We start from the raw sequence: 15,184 nt of genomic DNA, 5'->3' as shown, positions 1-15,184 counted from the left end.
ACATGGCGGCGCGGACCTTTGTGCCGCGCGCCCGCCAGACCGCCCAAGAGGCGGCGGCTATTGTTCCCCGCCGGGGCCCGGGGCGCCCTGAAAAGGGGTCCACGCCAACCCCCTCCCCAGCGTGTCCTCAGGTCCAAAGACGGGTGGGGCTTCCTTTGTGTGTTCTCCGGAAGGGGCTGGGATGGCATCGTTGCTGCCCCAAGGGGTAACCGAGGGGTGTTGAGGGAAGATGGTACCAGCTCCCTAGAGCTCAACTCACCAGACTTACTCTTCGGCTCGGCCCTTGCAGAGGAGGTGGAGAGGGGTATGGTATTTGTAGGGCAGCGCTGTAAACAATGGAGCCATCAAAAGGCATTCTACCAGCCTCCTCACCAACCACGCACATTCCTGGCCCAACAAGCCCTCCTGGCCTGGTTTTGAGCCCTGCTTCCCAGGTAAAAACACTCTGTACCAGAACTCTCCATGTATTCTGGTTTAAATTAGGATTTAAATTCTTCTGGCCCTTACTAACGTTAAAACACAGCTTTTATGATTCTCCAGATAGTCTTTCCTTAAAATAATCCAGGAACCAATCAGGACATTTTGCCCAAGATCTAGGACAGGAAGACTCATGCAGTAACTCCTGCCTTACAGATCTGGGGGCCCTTCACCTGCCTCTGCTACTGCAAATGATTGGATATTCATCTGCCTTGGCTTTTCCCTCATGTGTGGAAATAATTTTGTTCACTCTGTTTCATGCTGGACCTGGCCTGAAAATGGGCCCTTATGTTGTCTTTGCACTTTCCAACTTGCCAAGGTAGGTGTGAAACCTGAGGGAAGTTTTTAGGAATAGGCTTTAGGCCAGGTACTTAAGTCCATTTGTTCCTAACCTTGGACTCCAAAGATAAGGGCATTTGTAGCTGGAGTGGAAAACAAGGGAACATGAGAACTAAGATTTCGTCCTCTGTGATGATACTCATCATTCACTATCCTTCTTCTCCAGCATCACCAGTGCAGAAAGTGCAGAATATGTACCCAATTTTTTTTTTTTTTTTTTTTTTTTTTTGAGATAGAGTTTCACTCTTGTTGCCCAGGCTGGAGTGCAATGGTGTGATCTCAGCTTACTGCAACCTTGCCTCCCAGGTACAAAGGATTCTCCTGTCTCAGCCTCCCAATATACCCAATCTTTCTCCTTCCTATCCAGGCCTTCTGCAAGAGAGATCTAAGAACCAGCCCTCAAAGATAGTAATACGGGCTTAGCTAGTGACAACCCAGTCTCAGCTCCCTGTGCCCAAAGTGTCTAGGAATAGGGCCACTCACCCAAGCCCTACATATATACTCTCTCTGGGAAGTTGCAGTGCCTTGAAGTGATCAGGCCATAGGCCTGTGAAGACTGGGGTCGTCCATGTCCCTTCCTGCCTGCTCACAAACTTCTGTTCTTCCTATTCTTTTCTTTCAGTTTCTGAAAGAAGGACCAAAGTAATGCCAAGAACTCCCAGATGAAGAGGACCTTCCTTAGACCTGTAACAGATTCACTACTTGACTTCAGAGGGAAGTTTCAGCTAATTCTCAGGAAAAGGTCAAAACAGGCCTGTGACTGTCCCTCCAATACTGAAGGTATAAACAAGCTTCTGGCTCCCCCAGGTCAAGCAGAGGAACACTTTTTATTAGAATGAAGGGTTACTTCTTTGTTATTCAAACACACACCCACACACATCCTCTTTAGTCTCCCTAATGAAAAACCTCAACAGATGGACAGCCTGAGCTCCCAAGTCCTCAGGCTGAGAAGATGTGCACTTCACTCAAGGGCCAGTGGGCTGGTACAGACTAGGGAAGGGAAAAGGGACAAAGGCTGCTAGTATAGGTAATCACTATCTTTTAATACTCCTAACACAGAGAAATTCGAAAAATCTTGTTCAGCAAGGTTAGCAGCCTCTGGAGCCTCAGAAACTAATTTGGCCGATGTGTCTCTGATAGGGAGCTTGGGGCTGAACCAAGGGGAAACGTTCTCCTCCTGTATTCTCTCCTCTCTCTCATTTGAAAGCCTGTACAAAGAAATGGTACAAATGGATGGTTAACTTAATGATTCCATCAGAGGCAGATTTTTCTCTGTCAGGTCCCTGGATGAGGTACAGATCTGAAAGCCAGGAGGCAGAATATGTACTTAATTGCCCTTTCTGACCTGCTTACCAGTGGCCAGGACTACTCTCTAGGCCTTGCTGCTGCCACTTCCCTATTCTCCCTGGCTAGTTCAGCTGGGTCTCAGCACTTCAACTCCTGGCAGGATCCTGGGTTTTTCTTGGTTGCAGGGAAAGCTCTCACTGTCTGCATCTCCTTCCCCACCCCCACCTCCTGTTTTGCAGCTGGCCATTCTGGCTGCCTCACAGCTCTCCTGCCTTAATGCACATTTGATTGCCTGGACAGAACCACCAAGAATGTCCAGACGACTGCCACCCCTCACCCATGGGCCTGAGATCCTGCCCTGATGCCTTTCTTCAGACCCCAGGAGGACCCACAATCTCCCTGATCCCCACCTTCCCCAGAGTGGTCTCTATAGGAAAAAAGCAGAGCTAGCTAAGGCCTGAGACAGAGCCATTTCTTCCCCTTGGGCAAACGAGGTAGACCCTCCCAGAGACCAATGCCGGAGAAGCCCGGCCCCGATCTCCCTTTATATGGCCTCCCCCATCACGGAACCCGTGGGAAAACCTGGCACACAATGGCGCGGCTGCTCCGGGCACCCTCAACCCAGCGCCCTACGGCAAGGCCTGGAGCAGCCTGGTGGTCTTGGTGCGCTCCCTTTGCCCTCCCCCCAACCCTCCGCGAGCACCCGTCCCGGGAGAGAGACCCTGGCTAGGGTGGAAGTTGCCTCCCGCAAAGGGCGCTGTTGCTGGGGCTTCCCCTCCCCCATTCTCTTGTTTTTCTGCTTCTGAGACTCGGAAGGGAGGTGGCAGGCGCCTCCACAGCCGATAGAGCAGCTATTGTGACCTTCCCTTGCAGAGCGGGAACCCAGCCGAGTGTGTACCGCCGGCGGTGGCGGGGGAGGAGGCGACTGTGTGTGCAAACCTCAGTCGCAGAGGGGGTGGCACTGGGAAATAAAGGTTTGCAACCTCAGGCAGTTGGGCCCTTCAGAGGGCGTTTGGTTGTGTTTAGACTCGGGTGCTTTCTAACACTAATCGCAGGCTCAAAAGGAGCGGAATTTATAGCGAAGGCCAAGGCGGCTTGTTTATAATTTATGAAGTTTTAAATGGCTGTGCCGCGGGCCCCAACTTTCTCCTGGGCTGGCAGCCGCGCGGAAACGAGCCCTCCCACGGCTCGCTGCCCATCCCCACCCACGCCCCTCAGATAAGTCTCACGCCAATGACAGGAACAGATCCGAGCCATTCTTAGAAGTCTCGGGAACCTCCAAAGGTGAGAGAAGGTGGCAGATTTGGTACAAGCCCTCACCCCACTCGAGAGGAGGGCATCAGGGAAGGCTGCGGCTGCCCGGAGAGGAAGCCCCCGATCCCACACTTCCTTGGAGCCTGAGTGTGAGAGGAAGCTGATGTCAGCCGGGCTAGACACCGTTTAAAGTCTAATCCATGAAACCCTAAGCCGCAAATGACACTTGGGGCTTTGCAGACACCCGCAGACTCAGCAGATACTCCTGCGGTAACACACTGTGCTGGAAAACGCCTGGAGCCATGATACATTATGTATTTTTATTATTATTTATGGTAGGAAGAGGAGATGAGGGAAAATCGGGCTGAATCTAAGCAGCCTGACAATTCAACTATTTAATATTTAGCCAGTTAAGAAAGGTGGTTGTAATCCCTGCAAGGCAGTGAGCTCTTCTTTGATTTCGCTAATTGCTTAAAAAATAATTTCTTACAAGACAATTAGAAATTCTGCCTATGGATGCAAATTTCATAGAAAACAATGTTAAGTCTTGAAAGTGGGTAAAATATGCCTTCGATTGAAGTCATTTATTCTGTTGATACACTTCTACAACATATATATTTTAAACCTGCTCAGATAGAGTGAAATTTAGCAAAAGGATATCCCCTCCCACCCTCAAATCTAACATGCCATTTTAAAAACAGCACAAAGGAACAAGGAAACTAAATATTATTTTGAGCCATCATTACTTAGTGAAATACAAACATCCAAATAGAAACGATTGTTGTTCCACCAGAAGATTAGAAGTTAAATTATTTCCACACAATAGGAATTTCACCTTGTGTCATCGGGGATGTAGTAGGAGTTGCATTATTTGTCAAACCAAATAGAGATGCGTGGGCTGACTTTGCTGAAATACAAAAGAATTGAACCTTATCAGAAGGCGTTTTCTAAGTGGCCCCTCCCATAGAAGCAGGGAAGTTGTCCACCCCTAGCAGAAGCCACATTATTTACAAAATGGTTATAAATCCTTGAAGACATTTTTGCCCATTTTGTACAAAGTAACAGGAGTAAACAAGGTGTTTATACTTATTATGTTTCATTAATGAAACTTTTATTACTTTACGTCATGGGGAATGCTTGTTTTCTTTAGAAATGAACTAATGATCACTACAAAGGAAGAATTCATGACAGCATTTCCTAGAGAAAAAGCTTAGGTGCGCGTCTCCAAATGATGGTTTCTTTTTCTACACCTTAGCTTTTTCATAGCTCAATTCTTCTTACAACTTCTCTTGTGTTTTTTCTTTGATTGTCAGTTTTCTTTCAAAGTTTATTTTTTGTTACTTAATGCAGAAAAGTGAGCTCTGGCCTCCCCAGTGTAAAAGTCAATTGTGTCTAGAAAGAGGGCAGTAAAAACGGCAAAGCAGGCGCTGCTTTCAAAAAGCCCAGTCCAAATCATCCTGCCCAGAACCTTTTTAGGTTTGCATCCTCATTTCCCCCTCCCCTAATTTCAATAGCTGGAAAGTAATCAAGTATCCCCAGAACCAATTTATGCACTAGACTCCAAATAAATAAAGTAATTTTTTCAAAGTGTTAGTCTGTTTTGGGGCCTTCCATGGGGATTGTGCGAGATAAAGGCATAGTGATCTGCTTGCAAGTGTGCGTGATTAACACAGATACACTTCCGACTGAGAAATTTTTTTATTCTAAATATTTGTTTCAATAGTACCAGACAATTTGAAATCAATAAGCTGTGGTGAGAGTTGTGTTTTTTGAGAAATGACCAACGTGTGTTGTGCCACGCCACCGGGCTTCCTGACTCTACCCATGAAGGACAGTTTGCGGTCTTAATGCTTTACATCAACTACAAACACCAGCCACGGTTACGACTGTTCAAAACTACTCTCTCAACTAGTTCAGACCAAAGGGGACTAAGGAGGTAAAATGTGGCCCCCACGGCCTGGAAGCGAATTTCTAAGATCGGCTGGAGAAATCTACAAATATACACATAAATACATTCAGACAAGGATAAATAATCAGGGAAACGAAATGACTCGCTTCAAATAATAAATACAGATAGTTTAGTCCGATGCAATCCTTACAGGACAGGAAGGAGAATATAAATTAAGATCTCCGAAACTAAGCTAGACGTGGGCCAGGCCCAAGACTCTCCAAGCTCTGGTCCCTCTGCAGGGCGCGCCGCCGATGGGTCTCAGACTTACCTTTGGGACACCATTACCAGATTAGAGTCCCTCGGTCCGCAGTATGTGGCACTGTCAGGTTTACAGGGAAGGATCCTTGCGGCTGATTTATGGCGAGTCACCCAAAGGAAGACGTCCATGCAGGGGAGGCTCGGTCGCCTGCGCCTCCACTGCTGGAGGCCTGAGACCCGGGAGGCGGAGGCAGGGCAAGAGCAGGGAAGGGGGTTCCCGAACTGCCCCGCGGGTCCCGCCCGCCACCCCACCACTACAGCAAGAGAGGTAATTGCGCCGCGAGTTCAGGCCGGCGGCGGCCGCTACAGATGCGTCAGTTTGGGAGCCTCTGGCAGTCGTCCCTGAGACGAGTGGTGGGCGGAAAGATCTGTGTAGGTGGGATGAGGGTCGCACGGTCCATGGTGATGGTTGCCTGGAATCTGCGCGGCGCAACTGTAGTCCACACTTGCCGACGACGGGTGCGAGAGGTGGCCCAGGTTGAAGACAGGCCCGGACGCGGGCGCCATGGACTCGACGAAGTTGCCGCCCACGTACACCGGGCTACCCTGCAGGTTGGCGCTGGCAAAGCCGCCGCCGTTGCTCGCCATGGGATGAGGCTCGAACTCCGGCGCCGCGTAGCGCTTCTGTTGTGGCAGGCAGCTGCTGAGCGGCGCCGTGTAGGCGGCCAGGCCGTACATATTGGGCTGTGATTTGGCGAAAGCAGGCGGCGAGGGCGCGTCGTAGGCCAGACCGGGCACTGGCGGCAGCTGGCCGGAGTAGGCCACGTGGCCAGCGGCGCCGCCGAGCGGTGGGCTGCGCTCAGGTGACTGGCCAGCCGGCGAGTGCAGGATGCCCTTGGCCTTCTGGTCCTTCTTGTACTTCATGCGCCGGTTCTGGAACCAGATCTTGATCTGGCGTTCCGTGAGATTCAGTAGGTTGGCCATCTCCACGCGGCGCGGCCGGCACAAGTAGCGATTGAAGTGGAATTCCTTTTCCAATTCCACCAGCTGCGCGCTGGTGTATGCCGTGCGTACCCGCTTGGATGCTGGGCCTGGCGGGCTCTTGTCCTCGCAGCTCTCTCCTGGGCAAGGAGGGAGAGAGGGAGGGCGCTGAGCGAGTGGGTGGGGACCCTCAGGACTGGAGAGGGGTGCTTCCCTGGTTCTCTTTTCCTCCTCCCTCCCCCGACCTCCAATCCTGGCTGGGGTGGGGAGGTATTATTTGAGAGGTATGATTCCAAGGGGGAATTCACCTACCTACCAACCCCCTACTAGGCCTACCTATCAGTCGCACCTGAAACCCCCATCAGCCTTCTGAGTTCCGGTTCACTCTGTGCACCCTCTCCCCTGCAGCCCAGTCCATCATCCCATACCCACCCAAAGGCCATGAAAGAGTTTAATGAGAGACCAGGAACAGCTGGTAAGGCCTCCTCCTGTCAAAGAAGGGCCAGACTCCTTTGAACACTCCTCCCAGCCTCTGCTGCCAGGGGTGGGGTGTGGAGAAGGAAAGGAGGAGGAAATAGTTCCAGCCTGCCTTGCTTAGGAGCTAGCTCCTTGGCAAAGTCCCCCACCAACCCCCAGCAAAGTATGGGGATGGAGATCTTGGCACCCCACTGCAGCCCAACTGCTCCCAAAGCCAGGGAGGTGACAAACCAAAAAATAAAAAATAAAAAAATAAAAACCAACCAACCAACCAAACAAACAAGCAAAAACACTGCCTGGGTGTTTTAGGGAGTCCAAGGCCAGGCTGGAAGCGTTTTGAGTATTCACAGTGCTAGAAGCAGCAGCCTCAACACTGGCTTTTACTACCCTGCCACCTCTCAGCTGCTTGTCCACTCCCTCCCAGGGAAGACAAATGGATTTCTCCTGGGAGGGAGGGCCTGAGCCTGCAGCTGAGGAAGGAGGGGCAGGAAAAGGAGGTTGCAGGCAGGAGAATACCTTCCCCCTAGGAGCAGCAGCCCCAGAAAGCATCAGGCAAACCAGATCCCTGATAACAAGCCACACCCCAGGCCCCAGACTTGCCCTGGACCTGGAAGCAAGTTCATCTACCTGAAGATAAACCACATCAGATACCACAAGGTCAGAAAATTTCAGGAACCAAGCAGTCTAAGCAGAGAGAAGGAATGGCCCTCAGAGCTCCTGGCCATGCCTATCTTCTACAAGATAGGGTGGACCTAGAGAAGGCCCCAACTGGAGGGCCTCCCCTTCCAGTTAGAGAAATCCAAGGCTGTTATTGTCTTCCAGAATATCCTCTCCTACTAGGACAGGCACCTCCCCATTATGGATTTGCTGGAGTGGGAGAATTGGGCCAAGGTGGGCCAAATAGAGACTCGTGGTTATGCTTAGCAGCCCTTAAAGCCAGACTGGTTGGATTCAAACTTTGCAGTTTCATGATCTTGGGCAAGTTGCCTATCCTCTCTAACAGTTTTCTTATCTGTAAAATGGGGATGTTATCATATACCTACCTCAAAAACTTCTTTGAAAAATTAAATTAGATGATGCTTAGAAAGTACTTAGTATAGTACTTTCTAAGATTTTAGTTTTTATGAGTTTAAGGGAATGAGATTCATGTGATATGGGCTATATAACCACCTAGTCTTGGGGATTGTAATACCTATCTTCAAATCTTGAAGAGCTGTTGGGTGGAAGAAGGAACGGAGTTATAATTAGCAGCCCAGGAAAACAGACATGCCCATATAAGGAAGCACTCTCTATTAATAGCTATAAGACCTGTCCACCAATAGCACCAGCAGCCTGGAATGGAAGGGAGCACCCTGTCACTGCAAGGTCATGACCCCAATCAGGAACACTAAAAAAAAGAACATTTGGACATAAGTAGGAATTTAGACATACAACCTCCAAGGTTGCATTTCCAGCCCTGACTAGGCTTCCTTGGGTCAATCTGGAGGGGGCTTGGTCTGGGGGTGAGCCACCTCAGGGAGCTACCTGCAGTGGCACAGCTGTTCTTCTGCTTGGAGTTCTGTCGAGACTCTTTCATCCAGGGGAAGATCTGCTTGCTGATGGTGGCTGAGGAGCTAGAAGCATTGGGCCCACCTTTGGGCTTCTTGGCAGGCACTCCACCTCCAGGATTGGTGGGTGAAGATGGGGGCAGGGTCGGTGGTGGAGGAGGGGGTTGTGGTGGCTGCTGCTCTGAATTCAGACCAGGAGGCTGGCTGCTACCACCTCCACTCTGGCTGTTCCCAGTGCCAGGCCGCATGCAGCTGCCATTGAGTTCAGCTCCTTTGTGGGCTGGGGCTCTCAGAGGGGCAGAGCTCTGGATGGAGCAGGCAGAACCTGGATAGTCAGTGTCCAGGGAGTTGGCAGCAGCCGGGGGTGGGTAGGGCTGGTGGGGGTTGCTGTAGCCATAAGTGTCAGTGGTTTTGCTGTAGCCATAGCCTCCAAACAGTCCTGGGTTTTCATAGTAAGCAGCCTTCTGCATTGTGCACTCAGGAAGCTCCAGGGCCTGTTGACCCTGCTCAAATAACATTGACTACCACTGTATTCTTCACTGCCACCTCCAATGTCTGCTAAATCCTGAGAGAGCTGGGCCAGCCCCCAGGCTCCAGGTGACCTGTCAGAAGAAAAGCAAGAGGCCCCAGAGGGAGTGTCATTGGCAAGACCAGTCAATATAAAAGGACTAGCCCATGCTCTTTGCATCCCACCCACTTCATGGTGGGGAGACAGGCAAGGTGCTGGATCTGAGTTTATTATTTATTTATTAGCACAGTGTCTTGCTTGTTGCCCAGGCTGGAGTGCAGTGGCTTGAACATGGCTCACTGCAGCCTCAATTTACTGGGCTTAAGCGATCCTCCCACTTTAGCCTGGTATTAATAGTTATTTCAGAGTATTTCGAAGTCTCAGCTACTCTGCAGTATTAATAGCTATTTCAGAGTATTTCAGAGTCCCAGCTATTCTGCAGTAGCTACAGGAGTACACCATGTCTGGCTACATGCCTTAGTTTTTTGTTTTGTTTTGTTTTAGATGGAATTTCGCTCTTGTTGTCCAGGCTGGAGTGCAGTGTCATGATCTCATCTTACTGCAACCTACGCCTCCTGGGTTCATGCCAGGAGGTGATCCACCCACCTCCGCCTCCCTAAGTGCTGGGATTACAGGTGTGAGCCACCACCGCACCTGGCTCTTAGTTTTTTTTTGGTTTTTTGTTTGTTTGTTTTTTTGTTTTTTTGTGTTTTTTTGAGACAGAGTCTCGCTCTGTTGCCCAGGCTGGAGTGCAGTGGCGTAATCTCGGCTCACTGCAAGCTCCGCCTCCCGGGTTCATGCCATTCTCCTGCTTCAGCCTCCCGGGTAGCTGGGACTACAGGCACCCGCCAGCACGCCCGGCTAATTTTTTTGTATTTTTAGTAGAGACAGGGTTTCACCGTAGTTAGCCAGGATGGTGTCAATCTCCTGACCTCATGATCCACCCGTCTTGGCCTCCCAAAGTGCTGGAATTACAGGCATGAGCCACTGCATCTGGCAGATTTTATGAAGTTTAACTTATTTGAACTTCTGGAAAAATCAGAAGGAATTTTTCCTAAATGTAAGAAGAGTTTCCTTTTTAGCTCAACTCTAGCTGAGGGAAAGGGCTTCCCTCTACCTCCAGATACAATTTACTTTCTTCAAGATTGTCCATTTAGTCTTTATTCTGTGCAGAAAAGCACTTATAGCCTCAGACATTTTGTTGGCTGATTCTCCCACTAAACTGTAAGCTCCTTGCAGGGAGGGACTGTGTCATTTGTCTGTATATTTCGGACATCCAGCACAGTGCCCTGCATGTAGTTAGTGCAATAAATGCTTATTGAATAGGTGAATTAATAAGTGGATCAATCAGTCAATCATTGGGTCAGCACAAAGTTTTGATGGGAAATGAAAGTCCTATAACACGCTCAGAACAGCCAGAACTTAAAAAAAAAAAAAGTATCTCCCCCACCTTGTTTCAAAATCACAGCATCTTTCATGAAATCATCCAGATAGTCCACTTAGCAATGACAGGGTGAAAATCAGCTGAGTTAGCTCTATGAATCAGCAGTATAAAATCTATAATGTAGAAACTAGGGGATAAAAACCAACAGGAGGACTTGCAGACTTCCAGACTCATTTTGAGGCTAGAAAATGTTTCTTCTCTTTCATCTACATTTTTCTAGACCTTTTACTTTTGACCTCCCACTACTTTTAAATGGATACCACTGAAAATGGGCAAAGAGATCTAGAATTTGAAATGCATGGAACATGGGTGAATGGAGAATGCTTTATAACTTTATTATTTTTGCCTTGGATCTATTGTATAAATAGATATTATTATTGACATCTGCTCTGGATAATCTATTCTACCCCACCTCCCACCCAAACCACAACCAATGAGAGAACCTTTCATGACATGATGAATGGACCCAGAAATAGAAGAAGAAAAAAAAGCTAAGAAAAATTCTACCCCTTTTGTATTCCCTTCTTGATGGGGGTTTCCCTTCTCACCCTCCCTCCCTACTTCTTCTGAAAGGCTCCTAAAGAGTTAAAGTATAACTAATACCATTCAATCACTTTGTTTGATAAAGAAAACTCATAGGTCAGCTCCCTGGTCTCAATTCTTTATCTGTCTTTCAGGCAAATTTCCTTCCTAGAAACTCTTCCTGGTTTCCATCCTGGTCATCGTGATGGACCACATCATCTAGACAGCTTATGTGGCCTAGTGGATTTGACCACAGGTACCAAAATGATTCACTAGTTTTCCCTCCACCTTCACCAAAGAGCCTAACCCAATTTTTAAAATTATTCTAAATAGTCTTTGGTAGGTAGTTTTGTTGTCCTTTTTTTATTTTGGTTTTAGAATATAAGTGAGTATGCCATTTGTCTTGATGAGGAACAGGCTCTTAATACCAAGATATTATGTTGTAGAAATTGTTTCCGTTATTGTTCTTAAATGTATGAGGTAGGATATCTACTTAACAAAGCAGGACTTAATCTTTCTTTTGATTAATTTTGTATATCATACTCTGTTAACAGTTACTGGGTGTCAAATGGACAGCTAAGTCTTCATTCTGTGACTAATATTTACATATGTTTGCCCCCTGCTAAAAAAAAAGAGGCACTCTGGATTTGGTTGTGTTTCAGGCTTTTCTGGTATCCTGCTTTCAGTCTTAACCCTCTGGAGGCCTAATGGTGAGACACTCAGACCACCAGAACTTGCTGCTGCTCTGTCATTCCATTTACAACTGTGGAAGCAAAACATCCCCCCTCCTGCCTCCCAAGTTGACAAAGTTGATATAGATAGGTGAACCAGTCACGTTAAAATAGCTTATTTAGGAACTGACCAGTTCTTCTGGGACAGATGGCTTTATATATATATTTGCTCCTATGGCATATTCCTAGAAAAAGTTCTGTGTACAGACCTCAAAAGTACAAATATTGGGCAGCTTCCTGAAAAACCAGTCTCTTTTCCTGTTTACACTGTCTTAAGAAATTTCCCACTCAATGACAATCCACCACCTTAATGTCCATTTCCCCAAAAGCAAGAGCCAGTGGTGGTGCTGTCCTTACTGGAAATGGCTTTGCAGCCCCCCAAAAATGCAGCTTCCCAAAAGTGATCCCTCTTAAAACAAAACCTGAGAATATAGTTACAAAACTGGTAAAAAGGCTTATTTCTTTTCAGAAATCCCTACTCCTTGTGAACTCTGCTTGAACCTAAAAAGCAGGAACGGGTCATAAATCACTTGGACAATGGTCAACTGTTCAGTGGCTCATCTTTTCGATCACCCCCTCACCCTTTTTTTAAAGCCTTTCTTTTCTCGCCCTTTGGTACCTTTGCTCATTTGGGCTCCAAGACCCAAATGCCTTGGGGTGAAGATGAGCCAGTGTTGGGGGAGGGGTGGTCGAGCAGGACTTCGCATTTCTTCCAAGTCCTCAGCTGCCCTTTCCTCTCCCTCCTCCTCACCTCCACCCTCTAACCCAGGGAACTGGCCAGGGCAGCCTCGCCAAAATCCGCCGGCGCCATCCCCTGCTCCTCCTGGGAAAGGGGTGCCAAATAGGTCTGGCTCGCCCTTTCTTGCGGTGCTGGGAAGTTGCCCAACTCAGCTTGGAGGCCCAACTGCAGGCCGGGAATACAGGGCAAAACGGTCTCCCGCCGGAAGGAAGGGATACTGTGAGCGGCCACCGCCCGCTTCCCTGGCCCCGCCGGTCCGCCGCAACCACTGCGTCTCCGAAGAAGCAGCCGAGCCCTGATACTTGCTCACTGCACTTAATTCTACCAGAGATCAATACCTAATATGATACCAAATAAATAAAAGGCGCTCACAGCGACCAGGGGACGGGGTTATTAAGCAGCTGGAGCTCTCACGGTGCATATCAATGCACCTGTCATTGTGGTTTGTAGCAAAATTTATGACTGCGACCACTGCAGCAGTAAACGCTTCAGTAAGGAATGAAAAGAAAAACACTTCCCAAGGCCCGGCACTTTTCAGAAGTGGAAAGCAGGCTCCGCGTAGGAGGCAGCGCAGCAAAAGAATTCCCTACTCCGCACTTTTCCCGCTCTTGCACCCTTCGAGCAGCAGGATTATATAAAGTGACCTGCGGCCTGCCTCTGCTAACAGCTCTGCTCGGCGGCCGGAGGCGGGACGAACATGCACACCCTTGCCGGGGACCAAAAATCTGCTGCCCGTCGTGACCTCGGACGCCGGGAGGCTAGTCTGACTCGCGGAGGCCGGCTTGGGGCTCGCTAGTACGCCCGCCTGTGGCAGTGGAAAAGCTGAGGGGGCTTGGGAAGGGCGGGGGTGCCAGGCGCCAGGCTGTGACTAGCGCTGCAATCGTTGTAAATCACCGATGGGGTAGAGTCAGCCCATCCAAGTTGAAAGAGAGGGGGAAGGAGATGGAGGTTTCGGTCAGTTTCTCTCAAAATCCGCTAGTGCTCGAGCTGGTCTTGGCGTCTCTCCCCGTTTTGCCTAAACCAGGGTCAGAAGCCCACGGATCTCTTTCTGGCGGCCAACACTTTCGCTGAGCATCCCCACGAATTCACTGGAACCGAGCAACGATTCTTCCTTTCCTGTTGGCTTTGCCACTTCGGGATTCGAAACCACTGGTTTTCGGGTTTGCTCGAAAGGGGACTTCTTTGCTTTCTGCCCAAGTTCTCCCATCTCTAAGCTTGAGTCTCTTTTGCTCTATAAGAAGCCCTGGACGCGCCTTCTAAATCACTCTTATTTAGCCCAGATAACTCAATACTGTAATGCACCCTGTATTTAAGGCACTGGGCTTGCCCCATTAAAGCGCCATAAATTTGAAGACCAATGATCGGTTTTCATGTAATGGGTGGCAGTTCGTACTGAAATGACCCACTTCAAAGCTGCCCTTTGTTCTATGTCTTGATGTATGAATTTTGAGATGGCCACCTTGAGTTGCAGGACAGATGGAAATGTAGTGGAAATTATTTTTTAAATGATGCCCACTCACCACAATTATGTATGTGTGTGTTTTCTTGAATTTTGTCTTTATCTCTTTTTTTTTGTAGGCTCTTCAGGTTTCTTTTGATATCTGTGGAGGCGAATCTGGAACAAAATGGAAAACTCTCAGTAGCAGCCGGTTCTTGCTTACAAACACTTACATGTTGAAGGGCTTTTCCCACTTGAAGGATGTCATAGTCAATGTGATTATTGTATATGGTACCCGTGACCATCCAGACGCCTTCTCCCCAGCAGAAAGCAGACTCAGTTGGCTCCTGGGGAGCGAGGGCCCCTTTAACGCCAAAATCCATGGCTGGACGGGGGAGGGGAAGGCCCGGACCTGAGGGAAGCACCAGACCCTCTAGCCAGGTGGGTCAGAGGTGCGGGGAAGCCAGTCTGTTCTCCTTCTGCCCCCACCAAATTCTAAATGCTCCTCCAGGTCCCAGTCCCGGAAGCCAAACACCCTCCTAGGGGCAGAAGAGAGAGACTGTGCAGAATTAAGGTGGGGGTTTGGCAGGGGAGGCTGCAGACTAGGGCACCAGGAAAGGAAGATAAATTGGGTGGATCTTGGTCAGGGGCTGCTCTACAGAGCCTCAGTGAAGAAGACCTGGGCGCTAGTTCTTTGTTTATACATTAAATAGCTCATATGCTTTCCCTGAGTGTATTCATTCCGGTAAGTATCCACCACACTTTTGGCCCTGGGCTGCCCACTTCTGGGTCAGGATCAGACTGCAAATCGCCTAAGAAACAAATATCCTTTCCACCCCCACCCAAAGCCACAGACCAAGCTCCCCCACCACTGTCACCGCTCAGCGGGTGCCACCCCCCGTCAGGTGAAAGGAGAGAGACAGAGTCCCCCTCTTGCATCTGCCCTGTGCAATTTGTCGACTCAGTAGTTTGCGAACACTAAACTACACCCGGGAAAGCCTCACACAAAGCGTTCCCGGCGCTTCTAAAGACTAGAGCGCGCAGCCATAAGCCTTTGAAGTGACCTTTGGCTTGCACCGCAATAACTCACCCCGTAATGAACACCCAACAGAAGCGCCTCGAAGAGATCCCAGCCCGGTAGGGCTCCTAACTTCGCGCCGCAGCTTCAGCTTCCCAGCCGGCCTGGACCCAGGGAGAAACGCCACTTGCCTGCCCCCCTCCCCCAAGCACTCTTGGCTGGGCCGGGCCCTGAGGGTGGCGCGAGGTACCAGGGCTCTCAAGCCAGCTGGTC

General features: G+C 49.3%; 1 protein-coding gene and 1 long non-coding RNA gene across 2 annotated transcripts; one reads left to right on the top strand and one right to left on the bottom strand.

The window, feature by feature from the left end:
- Window positions 1-17: 17 nt before the first annotated feature.
- Window positions 18-4,948, top strand: LOC112636614. Its single transcript, XR_003122203.1, has 3 exons — window positions 18-434; window positions 634-796; window positions 1,439-4,948. It is a non-coding gene; the product is annotated as an uncharacterized LOC112636614 (long non-coding RNA).
- A 92-nt stretch (window positions 4,949-5,040) lies between these two features.
- HOXD3 (homeobox D3) lies at window positions 5,041-14,066 on the bottom strand. Its single transcript, XM_025405397.1, has 3 exons — window positions 13,976-14,066; window positions 8,489-9,113; window positions 5,041-6,627 (listed from the first exon to the last, which is right to left on the bottom strand). The coding sequence occupies exons 2-3, from the start codon at window positions 9,027-9,029 to the stop codon at window positions 5,870-5,872; spliced, it is 1,299 nt and encodes a 432-aa protein (XP_025261182.1). The 5' UTR covers window positions 9,030-9,113; window positions 13,976-14,066; the 3' UTR covers window positions 5,041-5,869.
- Between the last annotated feature and the right edge of the window lie 1,118 nt (window positions 14,067-15,184).

Source organism: Theropithecus gelada, chromosome 12 (genome assembly GCF_003255815.1).
Source record: "Theropithecus gelada isolate Dixy chromosome 12, Tgel_1.0, whole genome shotgun sequence".
Classification (NCBI taxonomy): domain Eukaryota; kingdom Metazoa; phylum Chordata; class Mammalia; order Primates; family Cercopithecidae; genus Theropithecus; species Theropithecus gelada.
The sequence above is the reverse complement of the archived record's forward strand: the minus strand, read 5'-3'. Positions and strand labels throughout refer to the sequence as shown.